The sequence below is a fragment of the Triturus cristatus genome, chromosome 7 (genome assembly GCF_964204655.1).
Source record: "Triturus cristatus chromosome 7, aTriCri1.1, whole genome shotgun sequence".
Lineage (NCBI taxonomy): Eukaryota > Metazoa > Chordata > Amphibia > Caudata > Salamandridae > Triturus > Triturus cristatus.
Window position 1 is genome coordinate 71,582,221 of NC_140590.1, and position 18,236 is coordinate 71,600,456.

At 46.1% G+C, this 18,236-nt stretch overlaps 1 protein-coding gene across 1 annotated transcript in view; it reads right to left on the reverse strand.

Moving 5' to 3' along the window:
• LOC146808851 (ly6/PLAUR domain-containing protein 3-like) overlaps positions 1-10,022 on the reverse strand; it is a 154,538-nt gene extending 144,516 nt beyond the window's left edge. The window contains exon 1 of the mRNA XM_085615675.1: positions 9,825-10,022. Coding sequence (XP_085471801.1) covers positions 9,825-9,900 — 76 coding nt within the window. The 5' untranslated portion in view covers positions 9,901-10,022. The remainder of the gene's footprint in view (positions 1-9,824) is intronic.
• Between the last annotated feature and the right edge of the window lie 8,214 nt (positions 10,023-18,236).

Below are 18,236 nucleotides of genomic sequence, written 5' to 3' on the forward strand. Positions count from 1 at the left end.
AAAATGTAAACCCGTCCGGCTCTGCGTGCCAACCCTCAATAGAAACTATAGCACATGTACTGTTTGCCTGCCAGAGATGGATCAAACCTCTTTGGAAGCTACTGGGGACACGGTGCAGCTCTACAGCGCTAAGAATCCTAAGGTTGGACCCCGACCCGTGTATGCCTGCTCCGCCGCCAAGTTTCTTGGCCAATCCCTGCTATTAAGAACTAGGCTTCTTACCCCATCATATATTGAAGTTTCACTGATGTGGCTGCATTTCGTTTTTTATGCTTATTTTCTATGTCTCTTTTTTTATTACATTAGGTTGTCTCGCTGTTATGCTCTGTTTGTACACCACACGAGCTGCTTCTTTTTTCTTTTGTTTAATTACAGAGCCACAAAGACCTATTTTGATTATGAGCATAAGTAAAGTTTGTATTTTAGGTGTGCTGCCATGCCTGGGCTCTCATACAAGAATACACTTATATCTTTCACAGTCAAGACGTTTTAAAGCTTATCTTATTTGAGCTTTTTTGATTGCTTCTTTATCGTCTCTGTTTGTTTGATACAAGATAGGATTGCATTTTATAAATCACAGGTGATGCATATAGACTTTGGCTCATCATCAAGCACTTCTAGTTGTAAGTTTGCTGTGATTTATTAGCGTTCACATAAGAATCTAAGTATAGCTTTTCCAGACGAAAATGGTATTCTCTTTTATATGATGTATGTACTTTTGCTATTTATACTGCTTTTATGGCCTAGTGCCTAAATAAGGTTGTTGTGACCATTACAGCAACCAATGGCTAAGATGATCAGACCTATTATCACTCTCTCTTTCTCTCCATGGGGATAAGATCCGACAGCTGGGAGAATACAAGACTTCCTTTACACCTCTACAGTTCTGAATAGGTTCGGGGTAGTGGCTTGGGTAATTAGGTTATTAGCATGTGAGCTTAAGAATAGTTTTTAAGCAGAGAGTAAAGCCTTATCATTTGTTCAGACTCCTGTGGTGTATTTATAGGGATGTGGACGTCTTAAAACAGAGTTGGGATTAATCTGGACATCAGTGGACAGACCGCCACCCACTAAAGGGAAGGCTTAGGCATCGGTAGATGCAAGAGCAGAGATGCTTGAGTTTGAGCAGAGGATTATTTCTAGTTGTTTGTAGTGTGTATTCTTTGGGTAAAATAAGACCATAGAAAAGAAATATATCACTATCTCTTGGTTAGGTTTTCAAAACTGGCACATGTACACTTCCTATTATGTACAAACTAAAAAAGAAACACACATTAAAAGAGAAGCAGATCTACAAACTAAAAAAAAGAAACAAAGATTAAAAAAGAAGCAGATCTACAAATAAAAAAAAGAAACAAAGATTAAAAGAGAAGCAGGTCTACAAATTAGAAAAAAGTAACAAAGATTAAAAGAGAAGCAGGTCTACAAACTAAAATAAAAGAAACACACATTAAAAGAGAAGCAGGTCTACAAACTTTAAAAAAGAAAAACACATTAAAAGAGAAGCAGGTCTTCAAACTAAAAAGAAGAAACACATATTATAGAGAAGCAGATCTACAGACTAAAAAAAAGAAACAAAGATTAAAAGAGAAGCAGGTCTACAAACTAAAATAAAAGAAACACACCTTAAAAGAGAAGCAGGTCTACAAACTAAAAAAAAGGAAACATACATTAAAAGAGAAGCAGATCTACAAACAAAAAAAAAGGAAACACACATTAAAAGAAAAACAGGTCTACAAACTAAACAAAAAAGAAACACGCATTAAAAGAGAAGCAGGTCTACAAATAAAAAAAAAGAAACAAAGATTAAAAGAGAAGCAGGCCTACAAATTAAAAAAAAGGAACAAAGATTAAAAGAGAAGCAAGTCTACAAACTAAAAAAAAGGAAACACACATTAAAAGAGAAGCAGGTCTACAAACTAAAAAAAAGGAAACACATTATAAGAGATGCAGGTCTACAAACAAAAAAAGGAAACACATATTAAAAGAAAAGCAGGCCTACAAACTAAAAAAAAGAAACAAACATTAAAAGAGAAGCAGGTCATAGTACAATAGTCGCAAACACAGGCGATATTCTGGCAGCCTAGATCATATCATACCTGCTACATAAAAACTCTACATGATATTCTGTAGTTTAGTAGCTGTGGAAGTTGGCACTCTCATAAGGAGACCAGAGTGAGATGTGTCATCCAGAAGATAATGAAACCAGTGCAGCAAATACAGCAAGATAGTTTAAAGGAGAGTATAGACACCACAATGCAAACCTCAACAGCAAACATGTTCGAAATACAGTACCTACTGATCGGTTAGAATCAGGTAGATAGGAAAGGAGCCCATATGGATCCAGGTATTTGAGCCTGATCCCCTAGGGTATCAATTATTTTTCCATGTGTCGTTCTCATTTCCATTCCCTGCAGCCAGTTGGCATGAGTGGGGTGATGACCTTGTCTCCATCTTCTCAATGTGCACATCTTTGCCACAGCCAGCGCAGTATCTATCCACCTTTCCTGCGGCGAGCCCATTCCAGAAGTTGTAATGTATGAGGCAATGAGGGCAGTGCTGAGGAAAGCCCAGTGGAACATTCGATGCGGCATTCATAGGTCTGGCTTCCTCTCCCAGAAGATTTACAAAGATCCGCAAGGCCATATCAAGTTCTGTCTCTGCATCTCCAGAAGTATGAAGACTGAGAGAAGGTAAAGAGCGGAGGACCATTGTGGGGCCATCGGAGATAGTGTCTCTTTGGAGTGAGTGTGACGACAAGAGCACCGCCCCCTAAGGTTCCGGGTTTAGAATAGTACTCGTAAACTCTTAAATATGATTCCTCTTGGAAATTTCCAGAGCTAGTGACATTGGGACATTGCCTAACGCACAAAGTAAAAAGGTAAAAAACACCCGAACATGGGTGAAGACCAGAAATTAGGGACCAACACCCTGACGAATGCCAGAGCGACCTGTTTAGGCGCAAAAAAAGCTGGCAGAAACAAGTTGGTATTTGCAGTGGGGATAGAAGGGTCGTTACCTTCCATTAATACCCCAAATCTTTGGTTTTAATCCTACCAGGGGTTAACAAAAATTAAAAAATTGAATGTTGACCGCTAGGTAGTTTTAAGTATATGTATCTGCACCTCTTTTGGTCCCTTATCCAAGGGGAAGATTTGCTTTTCCTTTGATTTGTGTTACACTTTTGTGTTTCGTTTTGTGTCTTTTTATATTCACTCTACCCTCACCGCTAATCTTCAAATCTCTAAAAAAAAAAATTGCGCTCCATCCAGTGTGTTGGTCTGCACCTGGATGATGCGGCCCTATGATGAAGCATGACACTGCCAAGTGTGTGAGGGCAGTATTAAGACATTTTTTGTCTTCCCTGGTCTAGTGTTAGGTAGGGTTGTATGTGAGACACACCACCCCATTGAGGGTAGGTGGAGTATTTAGTGTATCTCCCTGTCCTTCAATCTGGGAAACAGAACAACCCGTTTTTTAGTTCTTCTCTGTTGTGTGAGATTTAGATATTGATAAGGGAGTCAGAGAAGACTCAGCCCCTTGTCTCTTCCGTTTTGTTATATTTAAGGTAAAGAGCCCCAGATGCTGTGGGGACCAATGGCAAGCATGCAATAGTTAAACTAGCTGAATTTCAACCTTGCCTCTCGGAGCCCTCTGGAAGTCTCTCCAGGAGAGTGGTCCAATCCCTTCTGAGTAGTTTTTTCATCGAGTTTCATCTGCCATCATTCTCTCAAGTGGTGCCACGGCTACTTAGAATCAGAACCTTATTCAGGACAAAGATCACTCCTTTGAAGATGCTGAGAATGTGCATATTCACTAAGGAAAGTGACAGGTGACTGGGGTACGGGGGTACAGGGTCCAGAAGTGAGGAGAGCCACGAGTGGATGCAATGTTCAAATGTCTTTGATCTGCCGTCTGCTAAAACATGATCCGGGCAATTGATCCGACTTTTGTACCATTCCGCGCAGTGCAATCATGCGGGTCCTGTCCTCAGTGGCGCGTCATCCAGAGGTGTGAGTTTGTGTCTTCCGTAGCAGTGGGTCCAAGGGATCTATTGAGGTTGCCGCATCTTTGTATAATAAGGCAGAGCTTGAGTCAGTTTCCATCATAACCTGCTCCATCCTTACGCAATCTGGTGTCTCCTTGGTAGTAGAGTAAAGATTGGCTGGGTGGGCCAGGTTATGCGCCTTGTAATATAAGTCCATGTGGGGCAAGCCGAGTCCTCTTGATGATGTTGCTGCTTGCAATTTTGAAATCCAGAGATGGGCCCTGTGGGGGCACCAGGCATAGTCTTTAATCATTTTATCAACAGGTTGCAGTGCAGAATTGAGAAAAGTAAGAGGAAACATTCAAAAAATAGAATTTAATCAGGGAACAGTTACCCTCTTAATCATCTGTTCTCTGCCCCAGATCAACAGCTTAAGGCCCGACCCTCTAGCAAAGCCAGAGACTGTCTTAGCAATGAGCGTTGTCTCCTTTTCAATGCTTCGGCCCACGGATCTGCACCAATACAGACTCTGAAGTATTTGGCCAGCTGTGGAGAGCATTTGAAGGGTAGGCCTGCTATGGAAGAGCGTCCAGTGTAGGCATTCAAAGATAAGGCCTCTCTCTTGTCTTATTCATTCTATACGCAGAAAACCCACTACATTTGGACACGATATGGAGGGCTCCTGGCAATGACTCGCTGGCAATGAACCCGTTTTACTTCATCCGCTGCTGTTTTTACGCCACACGCCTCTAAGGGCGATCCTATTTTTGCAGCTAAAGGTACAAACGCCAGAAGGAAAAGAAGCGGTGATAGGGGCTCCCTTGCCTTGTGCCCCTTCCAATAGCAAAGCAATCGGAGAAGTATCGGATATTTTGTAGAACCTCTTTCTAAAGCCGGCTCTAGCTAAGCAATGGAAGAGATAAGACCATTTTACTCAGTCAAAGGCCTTCTCTGCATCCAGCGACACGGCTATAGGGCTGTCATGCTTATCTCTGATCTGACAAAGAGATGGAGAGGAAGTCTCATGTGATGGCTCGAGGACCTTGCTTCCTGTGGATTAGGGTTGGTCTAAGAGCCTGATCTGGATTATTTCCCATGGGATTTGGATTTCAGCGGACAGGATATATGAGATTGGCATGTACCTACCACAGTTCAATGGGTCTTCATCTGGCTTTGGAAGGATGAGTATCGTTGCCTGATTAAGCTCCGGCAGCAGACCGCAAGGCTTGCCTGCAAGTTTGAAGACTTTACACAATAATGAGCTAAGGTCACTTCACTGCACAATCTGAGTACAAGTAAAGTCTTAATAAAGCTGTCCTCTTGCACCAGGTCCTCGTCGCTGGCCTCTGATGTACATAATTCTGTGCACAATTCCGAAAATTAATCTGTTATCTGGTTAATCTTCCCGAAAGTCCATGATAAAACACTTCTCAATGAATGCTCTCGTGTGACGATGGGTCACAAAGTTTGGAGCTGGGCTCAATTATGTGAAACAGATCAGAGTGCCTCAGTAAAGTGAAAGCAGGCAGGGTTTGCTGCCGAAATAGATAATTCCTCCCTCCCTCGGCTGCCTGGAGAACTCCCCTCCGAGTGCAGCTCAAAGCTCTCATTACGCGTTTATTTTACTCTTTGGTCGCTGCTTTTCCTTACTGCTTCCTCTTCCTGTTGACCCTTGCTGTTCTTTACTTCTTCCTCTTCCTGTTGGCCCTTGCTGTTCCTTACTTCTTATTCATTCTGTTGGCCCTTGCTGTTCCTTACTTCTTCCTCTTCCTGTTGGCCCTTGCTGTTCCTTACTTCTTCCTCTTCCTGTTGGCCCTTGCTGCTCCTTACTTCTTCCTCTTCCTGTTGGCCCTTGCTGTTCCTTACTTCTTCCTCTTCCTGTTGGTCCTCCCTGTTCCTTATTTCTTCCTCTTCCTGTTGGCCCTTGCTGTTCTTTGCTTCTTCCAGTTCTTGTTGGCCCTTGCTGTTCCTTACTTCTTCCTCTTCGTATTGGTCCTTTAAGTCTTTATTCACTTTTCACTCCATCGCTCAACTGTTTCGCCATTCCCATCTAACCACATTTTACTCTTTCTTTGTTGACTTTCGTTGCACTCCTATCTTACATTTGGATTTCTCTATATTATCTGTATGTGACACACACACTATCTCCCTTCCCTGGGTGCTATTTACAGACTTTCCACTGTTGACCTTCTGGGACTCACCTTTGACGTGCTGATCTTCACCTCAATTTGTATTTGGCTCAGCTTTACGAAGCAGCAACAGTTCTATCACTATCTCTAGGCACTTGAAGGAAGTTGCAGATCAGCTGAAATGCCCAGTTGAAACTGGTTTAATGGATTCATTCCAGGCAGGCAACACTTTTCCCTGCCCCAGGACCTGAACAGCTATATTCTCAGCAGGAAACTATCACCACTAGCCCTTGAAGTGAGGTGCTTGTCCCACACCAAAGACAGTGCTGTGGGTGAACTTTCCCATGGACCTCTAGGAGCTAGATCGTAATGACTCCATTGCTGCAAGCTTGGAGGCCTTCCATGCTCATCTATTCGAGGCAGATCTCCCCAGGGAATAGACCAAGGAGAGCATTTTAAAAGGTTAATCCAGCCTGCATGGGAAAAGACTAGAGTTGTTGGACCTCACCCTGCACCAGCCAAGGACATCTCCACGCCCAGCTCTGATTCCGCCCCTGCCCGCCTGTGAAGATCTGTCTCTGCCCTCCAAGCTGAAGGGGCAACAGGGACCACAAGTGTCTATCTTCCACATTGGGGATTTGATTTGCAACCTAGCTGCAGAAAACATGTGCTTCAAACATCATATATTACAGGTTAAGGTGCCTTCCACATCTGCACTGCATACCAACCATCTATGCATAGCTGATTTATCAAAGTTATGGAGTAAAAGCAGTAAACTGAGCACCACTGAAGAGACCCTAATCATCAGATGTTCAAAGTAGAAAAATAGGGAGAGCATGGCACACTGAAAGATTTCGTCAATAGGTTCCTCTTTCATCTAATGTCCGAGCGTGAGCTGTAGGGATGTTGATTACTTTTCGTTTAACACGTTTTAAGAGGCCCATTGAGTTAATGTTTGATGCTGACGTCTACCGTGATCTGTAGGACAAGAGCATGGACCCCAGCGAGACCACCTCAGTCTTCCATCCCTCAGAGGTACCATTGTGTTATTCCCTATTCTAGAGTTTATATGCCCTTTGATATCGCTGACGATGCCACAAAGTGCCCCAGTTTGCAAAAGGTTCCTGATGTCCTTTCATAGAATGGCGCTAATAGGATGTTGGATGGAGTTTAGCCAACATGGGCGGTGTTGGGTGAGGTTTAAATGCATGATTCAGACATAGTGTGCCCTACATAAGCGTGACGTGTTGCAGAGAGTATGAGAATAGAAGCAGGAACGTATGTTCACCTTTTTTAAATTAGTCATCAGCATTATTTAACTATATTGATGGGAAAAGCCACATTTGTATGCAGTTGTTAATTGGATAGATGTAATAAACAGCATCATGGTTGGAGGTTCTGGGGACCTCCTGGTAGCCCAGTCCTACCCCGATGCCACCTTAGATCTGAACAGCAACGGTGGCACGCTCTAGGGTCACTGAAGACCAACCTGCTGGCAAATCAAGGCATTTCTAGACCATCCACGGGCGGGAAGTGGGTCACGCCTCAGGAGCACCATCTGCAGGACTTGCTCTCCAGAAACACTGTGATGTCAAACATTATAACCTGTTGTGGCTTTAATATGTACAATCATATTAACTAGTCAGAAGTAAGAAGACTAGCCTACGTCAGAAGCCAATCAAAAAACTCCCTATCCTGAGCTGTTCTAGGATGACCAGCATGGTGAGCGTAGACTTCTTGGTGCAGATTTAAAAGAAGCTGACGCATCTGTAGAGATGCGTCAGTTTCCCTGCGCCAGCCTGCGATACCCTTGCACCACTATGGATGCGCCGTATATACAATACAGCGCACCATGGCACAAGGATTGACAGATGCGTCAGAAATTCTGACGTATCTGTTGGCCCAAAAGTCATGCATTGCTAGAGTCGTGTCTCAAGCACGACGCAACTCCAGCAATGCATGTTGAGGCCTATACTTATTGTACTGCGTCACTCCTTACGCCTGCCTCAAGCAGGTGTAAGGTTTTGACGCAGTGGCGTCCTAGAAGTGGAGCAGTGAAATCTTGTAGATTACACTGCGTCACTTTTGCGAGGCGTTCCTGCATGGAAACGCCCACCCTGTACACATTATACCTCACGCAGGTATAATGTGACGAAGGGCTTTATAAGGTGACACATCTCCCTAGATGTGTCACGTTGTAAATTGGCCGCATTGTTTATGCCGCCGCAGCATCACAAAAGTGATGCAATGGTGGCGCACAAGTGTCGCAAGGGGCTTGTAAATCGGCCCCCTAGAACCAATGACACAGACATCTTGAAACGGAATGACTATAATAAAGAATAAATACAAGCATTTGCAGGGTCTATACCAGTAGCAGTGGGTGGTGGATCTTGTACCGAGGCTCCAAGGTGCTTGGAAAAGATGGGAAGAGAGAGTGCCTGGGAAAAGCAGTGAGAGAGAACGGAGAGTGAGCTTTGGAGACAGAGGGAGCTGGCAGTGGGACATGACCGAAATGGAGAGGGAGAGGGCAACATACCAGGGGAAGAGAGGTACCCTATGCACACCTACAGAGTGCCAAAAGACAAATGTCCCAGAAACATTCAAAAGAAAAAAATAGTTCCCTGAGGTCAGCAGTGGTAGAATACACCTTATCCAATCAAAGCCCTTTGTGAACTAGAAATACTCCAGGGCCATGACAAACAGAAGTAAATGAAAACAAATTAAACCAGGAGCTGGGAATTGGACTGTTTCAGAAGAGCCCATTTCCAGCCAGCTCTAAAGATGTACAGAGAAGACCGACCAACTGCTCTTGAATATCATCAGTACGGCCCTGTAAGAGAACTTTAAAAAAAAGTTCTCAGTCATGGTAAAACATCAGCTCCTGACTGATTCCTCCAAATTCTTTGCTAGAAGGCACAGCTTGTTCTAGCCCCTCAGTGTGGCATCTGCCGACCTAAATACTACTACTGGCCTTAAGAGCGGCTCCTCCATGCAGACTGCTCATGACCCATGAAAGTTTCTGCCTGTAACCGATAGTCCAACATGTCCCCCAGCTTGCTGACTGCTCAAGGACCTGAGGGAGTGCACAGTCCTGCTGAAGGCCTATTGCTTGCAAACCTCTGAGAAACTTATAAACCGATTGAGCAAGATTTTGTACCTCTAAATGTAGCATCCATTTAAAGACACTCTCTTTTCAGTTGTTTGAGCCAAAACTCAATGGAAGCCCTGTGGAGTCCAATGCCCATTGGACGTCAGTGTCCAGCGCCTTGCAGAAATACTCTAATTCCCAGCAAAATTGTGCCCGCTGGCTGCACAAGTGTGGGAACCCAGTCTGCTTTAGGACTTTTGTCTTTGACATGGACTTTGGAAATTTGAATTTGATGCTATTTTATCTTTTTGTGAAGGTGCACTGCACACACACTGAAGGGCGATGCCGGGGACACGCATCAGTGCAATGCGGGCCACCACTCCAATGCATGGCCACAGGCAGACTCTAGTCGAAGAACAGCAGTGCTTGCTTCTCACTGTAGAGACAAGACATATCACATAGAGGAGGGCGCCGCATGGCCTTGAGCGCCATTGACGTTGGATAGCGATATAAAGCAGCCATTCTAATGCATGGACCAGAGACACACCCCAGTAGGAGAAATTGTAGCAGAAAAACCTCACCACCTGCACCGTGCCACATGGAGGAATGCATCTCCTACCTGCGACTGCCGTTGACCTCAGGCAGCAAAGAAAGACCACCACGCTAGTCCACAATAGACCCACTGTCGCTCCCATCTTCCAGGCGGTGCTCTCCGCAGCTTGTTTCTCGAGGCTTGGATGATACTGTACAGGTTTGAAGCTCTCCAGATGAAGCCGGCTCGGGCTTGTCACCTAATGTACCAGCCTTTGGCACCAGCCCATGCTGCAAAGACGTAGACAACAGTAAGTTCAGACTGGAAAAGGGATCTGGGTCAGGCAGGGTGGAGTACCTCCCCAGTCTCGCTACCAGAGGCTAGGGTTGGGTCGCTGTCTCTGGCGCTGGCTACCGTCACGCCTGCAAAGTGAACATAGAGGACCAGACAAGCAGGCAAGGTGCGGCTAGCTTCGCGAGCATCATCACACCTCTAACAATTGGAGCATTCTCATTACATCTATCCAGCATGAGAGTTCAGAAATGCTGCAGCACTGCCCCAGGAAATCTTCCATAGAGTGTGATGCAATCACCCCAGTGCACAGGGACACTACACTGGGGTGTGTGAAACCTACTCCAATATACAGGGATATTAGCGTGCCAACAACACACCTCAATATCCAGGGGAAATAGGTTACAGTATGCCACATCTACCAATAATACACTCCATGATGTGCCTAGTTCTCTTCAATATGCTACATCTGGCACAAATGCACAGTGATAACACCAGACCCACCAAGATGTGCTTAGTTCTCTTTAATTTGCTATGTTGGACCTTATACTCTTGAGGTAGTGTTTCCCTAAACGTTTTGATTTTTCCTCCTGGTTTCTGCTGATTCTCTTTTGGTGGCCTTAGGCCTCTGGGCACTTTCCCACTGTAATGCAGTGTTAAAGCGTGTGTGCCTGTTCTACACATGCTAAGAAGTGGTGCTTACATGATATTTTTTAACATTTCTCAAGCCTTTGCAGGCTTGTGTGTGCACATTTGCACCTATGCTCAGGTTGGCCTTTCTAAATCATTGACCAATGCCGAAGGTGCCTTTCACTAATAATGGAGCACTCCCAAGGTGAGCCCTGGGGGGTGTAGCAAGTGATAGGTGAAAGGCAGGGCAGGTACACATATGTGTTCCCTGCCCGAGTAGTGAAGAATCCACCTGTGTGTTTTCACTACCTATGAGGTTTGCTAACCCCATAGGTTAACATGAGGGGATTGCTGAGATTACTTTGAGCTGCAGTGGTGGCTTACCATGGAGTAGCCTAATGTTGTTTACTACCATTGCATTAACAATGACAAATCCTCCCTTGCGGTAAATTGGATTTGTCATTGATAGCTTAGAAATCCCACCTCTGGAAAGTAGGCATTTCTCTGCACTAAACTCTTTTGTGTGCCTTTTTCTTTTGACTCCAGTCCACACTGGAGGCTGGCAGAGCGCATCTGTGCATTGCCCAGAGACAGCCATATACATTAGGCATGATACTGGAATGACAGACCTCTGCCATTTGAGGACTTGGCGGGATAGATTGGAGGAGAGGTTTTGACACTTGGCCCCAGAGCCAGATCGAGGCCCCACTAAAGATTAAGACCTGCTTTCCATGGCCTCATGGCAGACTACTGAAATTTAAGGGGCTAAAAAATAACACCTCCGGGGGGTAGGAAGTTTGATTCCTAAAGTAGCTACCTTAATTGAGAGTGTGGGCGTAGTGCCCTATGTAGATTTACAGACTGGGGAAGGGACCGGTAAACTGAGTCTCTTGGACCATTTTGAGATCTCTCAGAGGAGGAATTCAGTAGGCTCGCCATGGGCGTCTCCTCAGGTTCCTCTTGGACCCCCTCCCACATAAAATTTGGAAGGAATTTGCCTCAGAACTTTTTCCCAGGCTTCGACAGATTTGCAATCAGTCACTTTCTAGTGGAGTGGTACCATCTGGCTGGAAACAGGCTGTAGTCACGCCACTTTTGAAGAAGGCCACTCTTGACTCAACCTTCCCGGGTAACTATCGGCCCATCTCTCTCCTCCCCTACCCAGTGAAAATTCTCGAACGCCTGGTCAGCAAATCCCTGTCAGCATTTTTAGAACATACTAGTGGCCTGGCAAATGTACAATTTGGCTTCCGTTCAGAAGACGGAACTGAGTCAGCTCTGGTGACCGTGATGGATGATCTATGTCAGTTGGCAGACAGGGGACAATCAGCAATACTTATTTTGCTTGACCTGTTTGCCGCTTTCGACACGGTCAACCATGATATTTTGCTTACCCGTTTAGAGGAGGTGGGAGTAGTGGGCACTGCCCTAAATTGGTTTCGATCATATTTATCGGGCAGATGTCAGGCTGTGGCTCTTCCACCGTTCCAGTCAGCCTTCACTAATATCTGTCATGGGGTTCCACAAGGCTCTTCTATCAGCCCAATTTTATTCAACATTTATTTGAGCCCACTGATTAATACCATTCTGGCCCATAATGCAAAATTGGTAAACTACGCTGATGACACCCAGATCATTCTATCTCTTGATGGAACCCAACCTAATGCCCTGGAGGAGTTTCATGCATGTATGCATGATACTGCGCAGTGGCTACGAAATAATTCTGTACAATTTAATTCGGATAAGACCGAAATTATGCACTGCGCAGTTGGGAAGGTTCCTCTGCCTCTTCCTGGTAACTTCTGGCCTCTCGGCACTTCCACTCCCTTGGCACCATCTACGACGGTGCGAAACCAGGGAGTTATGTTCAATGCCAACCTGTCATTGGAGACGCATATGAACAAGATGGTAGGGTGCTGTTTTGGCCTCATGAGAGCTTTAATAAAGATCCTTCCATTGATTCCAGTCTCGGCTAGAGCTTTGATTGTCCAAGGCGCCATCTTAAGTAGACTTGACTACTGTAACGCCTTATTGTTGGAGTCCCCCAAATATTTAATCCAGAGATTACAACGTGTTCAGAACACAGCAGCAAAACTAGTTCTGTCCAGACCACGAGGCTCTTCTGCCTCAATGTGCCTGGCCGAGATACATTGGCTTCCTGTACAGCAAAGGATATATTTTAAAACCCTTTGCATTGGGTTCAGGGCTCTGCATGGACTGGGTCCTAAACCACTCCAGTAGAAACTGGTTTGGTACACTCCTGCCCGAAGTCTCTGTTCCTCTTCCGCCCGTCTGGCAAAAGGTACCCATATTCTACAGGGCCAGACTGGGAGGAAGATCTTTTAGCTATGCTGCCGCGAAACTCTGGAATGAACTTCCACTTGCAATCAGACAATGTAGTACCCTGTCCCTGTTTAGGATAAGGATCAAAACGTGGCTGTTTCCTAGAAACTGATCCTGTTATTTCTGAGTACTGCTTATTTTAGGCTCTATTCTATTTTCTCTCTTCCTGTTTCTTGCTGGTCCATGCTCACTTATCTGCAGTGCCGGGGTACCCGTAGGGTGTTTGTCGCGCTCTATAAATATTATATACATACATACATACATACATGTGTGGTTCAAAAAGAACCCTCTGAAGCACCCCGACTTCAAAGGCACACCACAGTATAACTACTAGTGCCATATGTAGGAGAGTAGGATTTGCTTCACATGGGTACCCCCGACTTTTTGCTGGTGTTTCACAGTTAATGGACCTTAGTCTGGCTGTGGCCCTGCTAATCAGGACCCCAGCCTAGCTGCTTCCTATCTAAAATGGTTTCCATGTACATTAGGTACATATCTAATTGGATTCTGGAGTGCCTTATAAGCCCCTAGTATATGGTATACTATGCACCTAGGGCATAGGTACCTCAGAATTTTTTTTTTCCCCTCACCTACATACAACAATAGGTACCTCAGATGCCTACCAGGGGCTGAAGCATGTATTATGCCACCCCTGGGAAGCACTCCAAAATGACACCACAGGTCTGCTACTGCAGCCTGGGTAAGGTGGTGCTTGCACCCCTTACAGTGGTATAGGCTACCTATATCACTACCATTGCACACACATATAAAACCTATAAGTCACTCCTATGGCAGGCCTTGACAATCCTGAAGGCAGAGTGCTTGGTTTTTATGTGAGAGGGTGCCCCTGCATGAGCAGAGCCCCTCTGCAGCATTCGGAGTACCTCCTCTGATGCTGTTTGTGGTGCAGCCTGACCATATACTCTTAAGTGCATTATAACCTCGCGGTAAATGCTAACTTTGGGATGGCTGCATGGAAACATGTCATGTTTGGTGTCAAACGCTTTGGGATACTACCCCCCCTGCCAGTTCTGGCAGCGGGGTTAGCATTCCACCCTTCTAGAGGGAGAGACATGTTCACACTGGTCTAACCCGGTAGGACTTTCCACAGCCCTGGCATCACAAAATGGATGCCTCTGCCACAGACACAGGTCTGGCCTCCTGCTGCTGGCCGAAACTCTGGCAGGGGACGCCTGGACAATAGGTTTCCTGTCCCAGGGAGGTGTAACCACCTCCCCAGACAGGCAGATGTGTATTGGGGCTGGGCGGGAGCACTCTCTGGTGCTTTTGAAGTCCTGCACTGGGGGCACACTTGGTGTCCCTGTGCATAGTCCAGTTCAAACCGGTTGCAGGGGCTACCTGCCCCTGCTCTGGCGTGAAACTGGACAAAGGAAATGGGTGTAATCAACCATCTTTCCAAATCCTCCCATAGGTGGGTCCCTAGAGTATGTCCGACCCCCAAACTTTGTGTAAGTATGGGAACCCAGTCCTTGTGACTTTAGATTACCCTGGACGAAACCCTGAAACATATATCCTGGACCTTCGACGTTCTACCTTGGGGTCAAGGAGTGACTCCCGTGCTTGGCAGGCACCAAAGAAGCAACTGACCAGCCTGCATCGCTGAAACTCCCGCCGGACGCCAAAGTCTTTGCATCACCAGAGGTGGATTTTCAGACTTCCCGAGGCTACCCTGAGTCCACAGCAAAGCTGAGGCCCATGGCTATCGTGGGTGACGTGGAACCGTGACCCCTGTACACCGTGATTTTTTGCAGCTCCATCATTTCCTGGTCTTCCGCGAAATTGTGCTTTGGTCTCCAAGTAGCCCCACCCTTGAGCATCTTCTGCACCGAAGATTTCTGACCTCCACTCCACGAGTGACCCATGGGCCAGTTTCCAGAGCGACCGCTTGAGGCTCCTTCGCGATCGCTAGCCCGTTGGCTAGTGGGTCCCCACGAAGGCAACTCCTCTTCTGATTGGGCTTTCCTGGTTGCTCCAGATGTGCCCCAACTTATCCTTGCTGGGTGAGTCCCCCAGACCTTGCTGGTCTGAAATGCCGTCCTTTCTCTGATTCCAAGTGACTTGCCGTTGCCAAGGCTTGTTGGGTCCAATCTGGTCGCCAACACCGCAGCACTCGACAGACTTTGTGGAACAGCTCGAAATCATCTCCTGGTTGTCACCGGCACCTCTTGGACCTCATGGCTGAAGAGTCAAGACACCCGTCAACTCACCTGAAGCACCCGACATCTGTGGGCATTGGTCTATCGTGCCCTTGGTCACTGGCAAGTGACCCAAACTCTGTCCCCTCTGCTTTCAGGTTCCTTCCATCCTAGATCCAGGCTTGGATCACTTCTGACACTTCTCCTCTTCACGCAGCAGCACTTCTTCGCCAGCTTCCATTGAAATCGACGACGCGACCCGACACCAAAAGACACCTAAGCACCCAGCTTCCCTGGGTGAGGTAACACTAGTACTCCGGTGCTCCAGTGGGTGCTAGCCCTTTAACTTCCTAAGTCCAAAAGGGTTTGGTCCTGACTCGATTCTAAGTGTCCCTAATCTTTAAATTTTCAACCGCGACATTGCCCATAAAAGCTAACGGGAACCCGTGGTTGTGTTTACACACTGCACACGGCCCCCCTGGGTCCCCTGTGTCACTACCTTGGGTGGTTCCTTGGTGTCCCAGCGATTCTACAGGCTCTAGGCCTTGTGTCTAGTTCAGTCGTGGTTCTTATACCACTTTTTTGGTATATGGTTTGGTACGCCCCTAGGGCCCAAACGTGTATTTGTGCTAATACTGTTGATAACTAACTTGTAACTTAAGTACTTCGAACTCCAGTCTCATAAAGAGACTAGAGGGGTGTGTTTTATCTTAAATACATATATATTAAATATATTCCTGGTGTGGTTGTCCTTTCATTTGATCATTCAAGAGATTATAGACTGGTAAAACAAGCCTCTTTACATTCCTTCAAGACTTAGCCTGAAGGCTGCTCTCCATAGCTACCACTAGGATAGCTTTCAATAAAGGTTGTCTTTAACCTATTCACCTTAAGGGGTTGTTTGGACTGATACAAGGTGCCCACTATAATTAGTGGATAGCATATATCAGGCCAACTTCTCACACTATACTTCAGCAGGGCAGAGATTCACTTGAAGGGACGTGGTACCAGAGATCTTGAACTGCTTGGTGCACACTGTCAGAGGAATCCTGCCTGAATAGTCACTAGCCTGAGCTGACTACCTGCTGCTGCGTGGCACCATGAAGTGTGCTCTCCAAGGGCTTGTTGGCTTGGCCCCTGTTCTTTGTGGAGGTCTCAGGAACATCAAAGACCTCCCGTGAGGGACTTACACTGTCTACCTGTTCCACCTAGAGATCAGTGCCCTCTCAAGTGTCTACTTCCTCTGCTGGTGCAGAGCAGTATGAGCTTGGAACTAAGTATTGGTTACCGTTTTGCCTTGAGTGAAGCCCCCAACCTGTGCTTACATCTAAGGAGTGCGGTCCCTGCATCTTGGGGCCCAGCACGCACAAGCGTCTCATTGGTGGTGAGCGGATTCACGGGTTGCGGGACACAGCACGGCCCACTTTGTCGTTCAAGCTGCATCCCTCTACCGCGACACGCCAACTGAAAGCTCATTGCGTGCAGTGTCGCGACCCTCAGAGGGAGGATGCATCAGTAGTATTGCCTCATTTTACTTTGTGTGGTACTACGTAACTTGCTACTTTGTGTGTAGGATTGGTTTGTCTGGTGCGACTCGTATCATTGTCCACCAGACATTGTGCCTAACTCCAGGGAGGTATGGCAAACTTAATTGTGGGTCAATTATGACTGGATTGTCTGGCGCAACTCGTATCATTGCGCACCAGATGTTGTGCCTCATGCAAGGGAGGTACAGTGAACCCGACCGTGAGTTGATTGTGAGTGGATTGTCTGGTGCGACTCGTATCATTGCACACCAGACGTTTGCAGGGAGGTATGGAGAACCTGACTTGTGGTTTATTATGACAGGATTGTCTGCTGCGAAGTGCACCAAACATTGTTTATCACTTTCATGGAGTGTTATGTCTTGCCCTCAGTACGGCGAATCAGCTGCCCTCTCCTCACCTAGCCTGATGACTTTGTGTTGCCAGGAGCTAGTGTCGCCAATATCGGGCCTGGGTGGTGAGGGTAAGTGACTGGGCTGAGGAAAATGTCTGATGTCAATCAAAAGCAGGTCAAAAGGCTGCATGACCCCCCACCCAGGTGCTTTGCAGCACTGGGCTGGTGCCAGAAGGTGAATTGAGGGATCTTTTTATTGAACTGGGATAGCCTCTAGCCTCTTTCTGCTCCGCATAAAGTGGGTGAACTTCACTGAGTCGTGCTGACCCCCCCATTGTCGACTGTTGCCTGGTTACCTTGATAGGCTTCTCCCCTGTAGCCCTGACTAAGTGTGACTTCGGCCTTTAACCAGTATAGTAAGGGCTGTGTTTTTTTTACTCTAACCTGTGAGCAGAGTAGAGGGCAGTAACTGAGAGGTGTGGGTGGGATTGTGCCGCGAGGTCCGCATTCATATTATCAACTGATCTGCGTGCAAGTGTGCTTCATACAGACTTACCAATATCCTTTTGTTGGAACTGGCAAAACCTACTTCTCCCATCAAGGGTGGGTGATTACACTTGCTGTATATTCTGTGCTCACCCTTGGGTAGTTTGCCACTGAGCAGTCAGGCTAATTTTAGAGGCAATATGTAAAGTAAAGGCACAGCAGTTTCTCACAATAAATACACTGAACATAACAAAAGAGACTTCACACAGGATGTGAAGGGATCTCTCGGGCGCCGAGAGATCCCCTTGGGGATGATTCGTGCTCCATATAACTAATAAATAAATAAATAAAATAAATGTATGTAAATAACGTTTATATTCAACACATATATTCAATCATTACAAGCTGAACATCATATACTTTTGGGCATAAAATACATTTGGAAATATTACTATCTGTACTAGGTCCACTCCTATTGTTATGATATCAATAGTATGCTCACTGCAGCATATTCCAAATCCAAGCACCTCACCCAGAGAGAGAGAGCGCACCGTTATGCAGTGCGACAAGCAGTGCACTGCAGGCCTACCCTTGCAATCCTGATAACACAATCACACACAGCTATAAGGAACAGCCTTGGTCACAACAGTATCAAAAGATATGTACATCCGTTACATACACCGTTATGCAGTGCGACAAGCAGTGTACTGCAGGC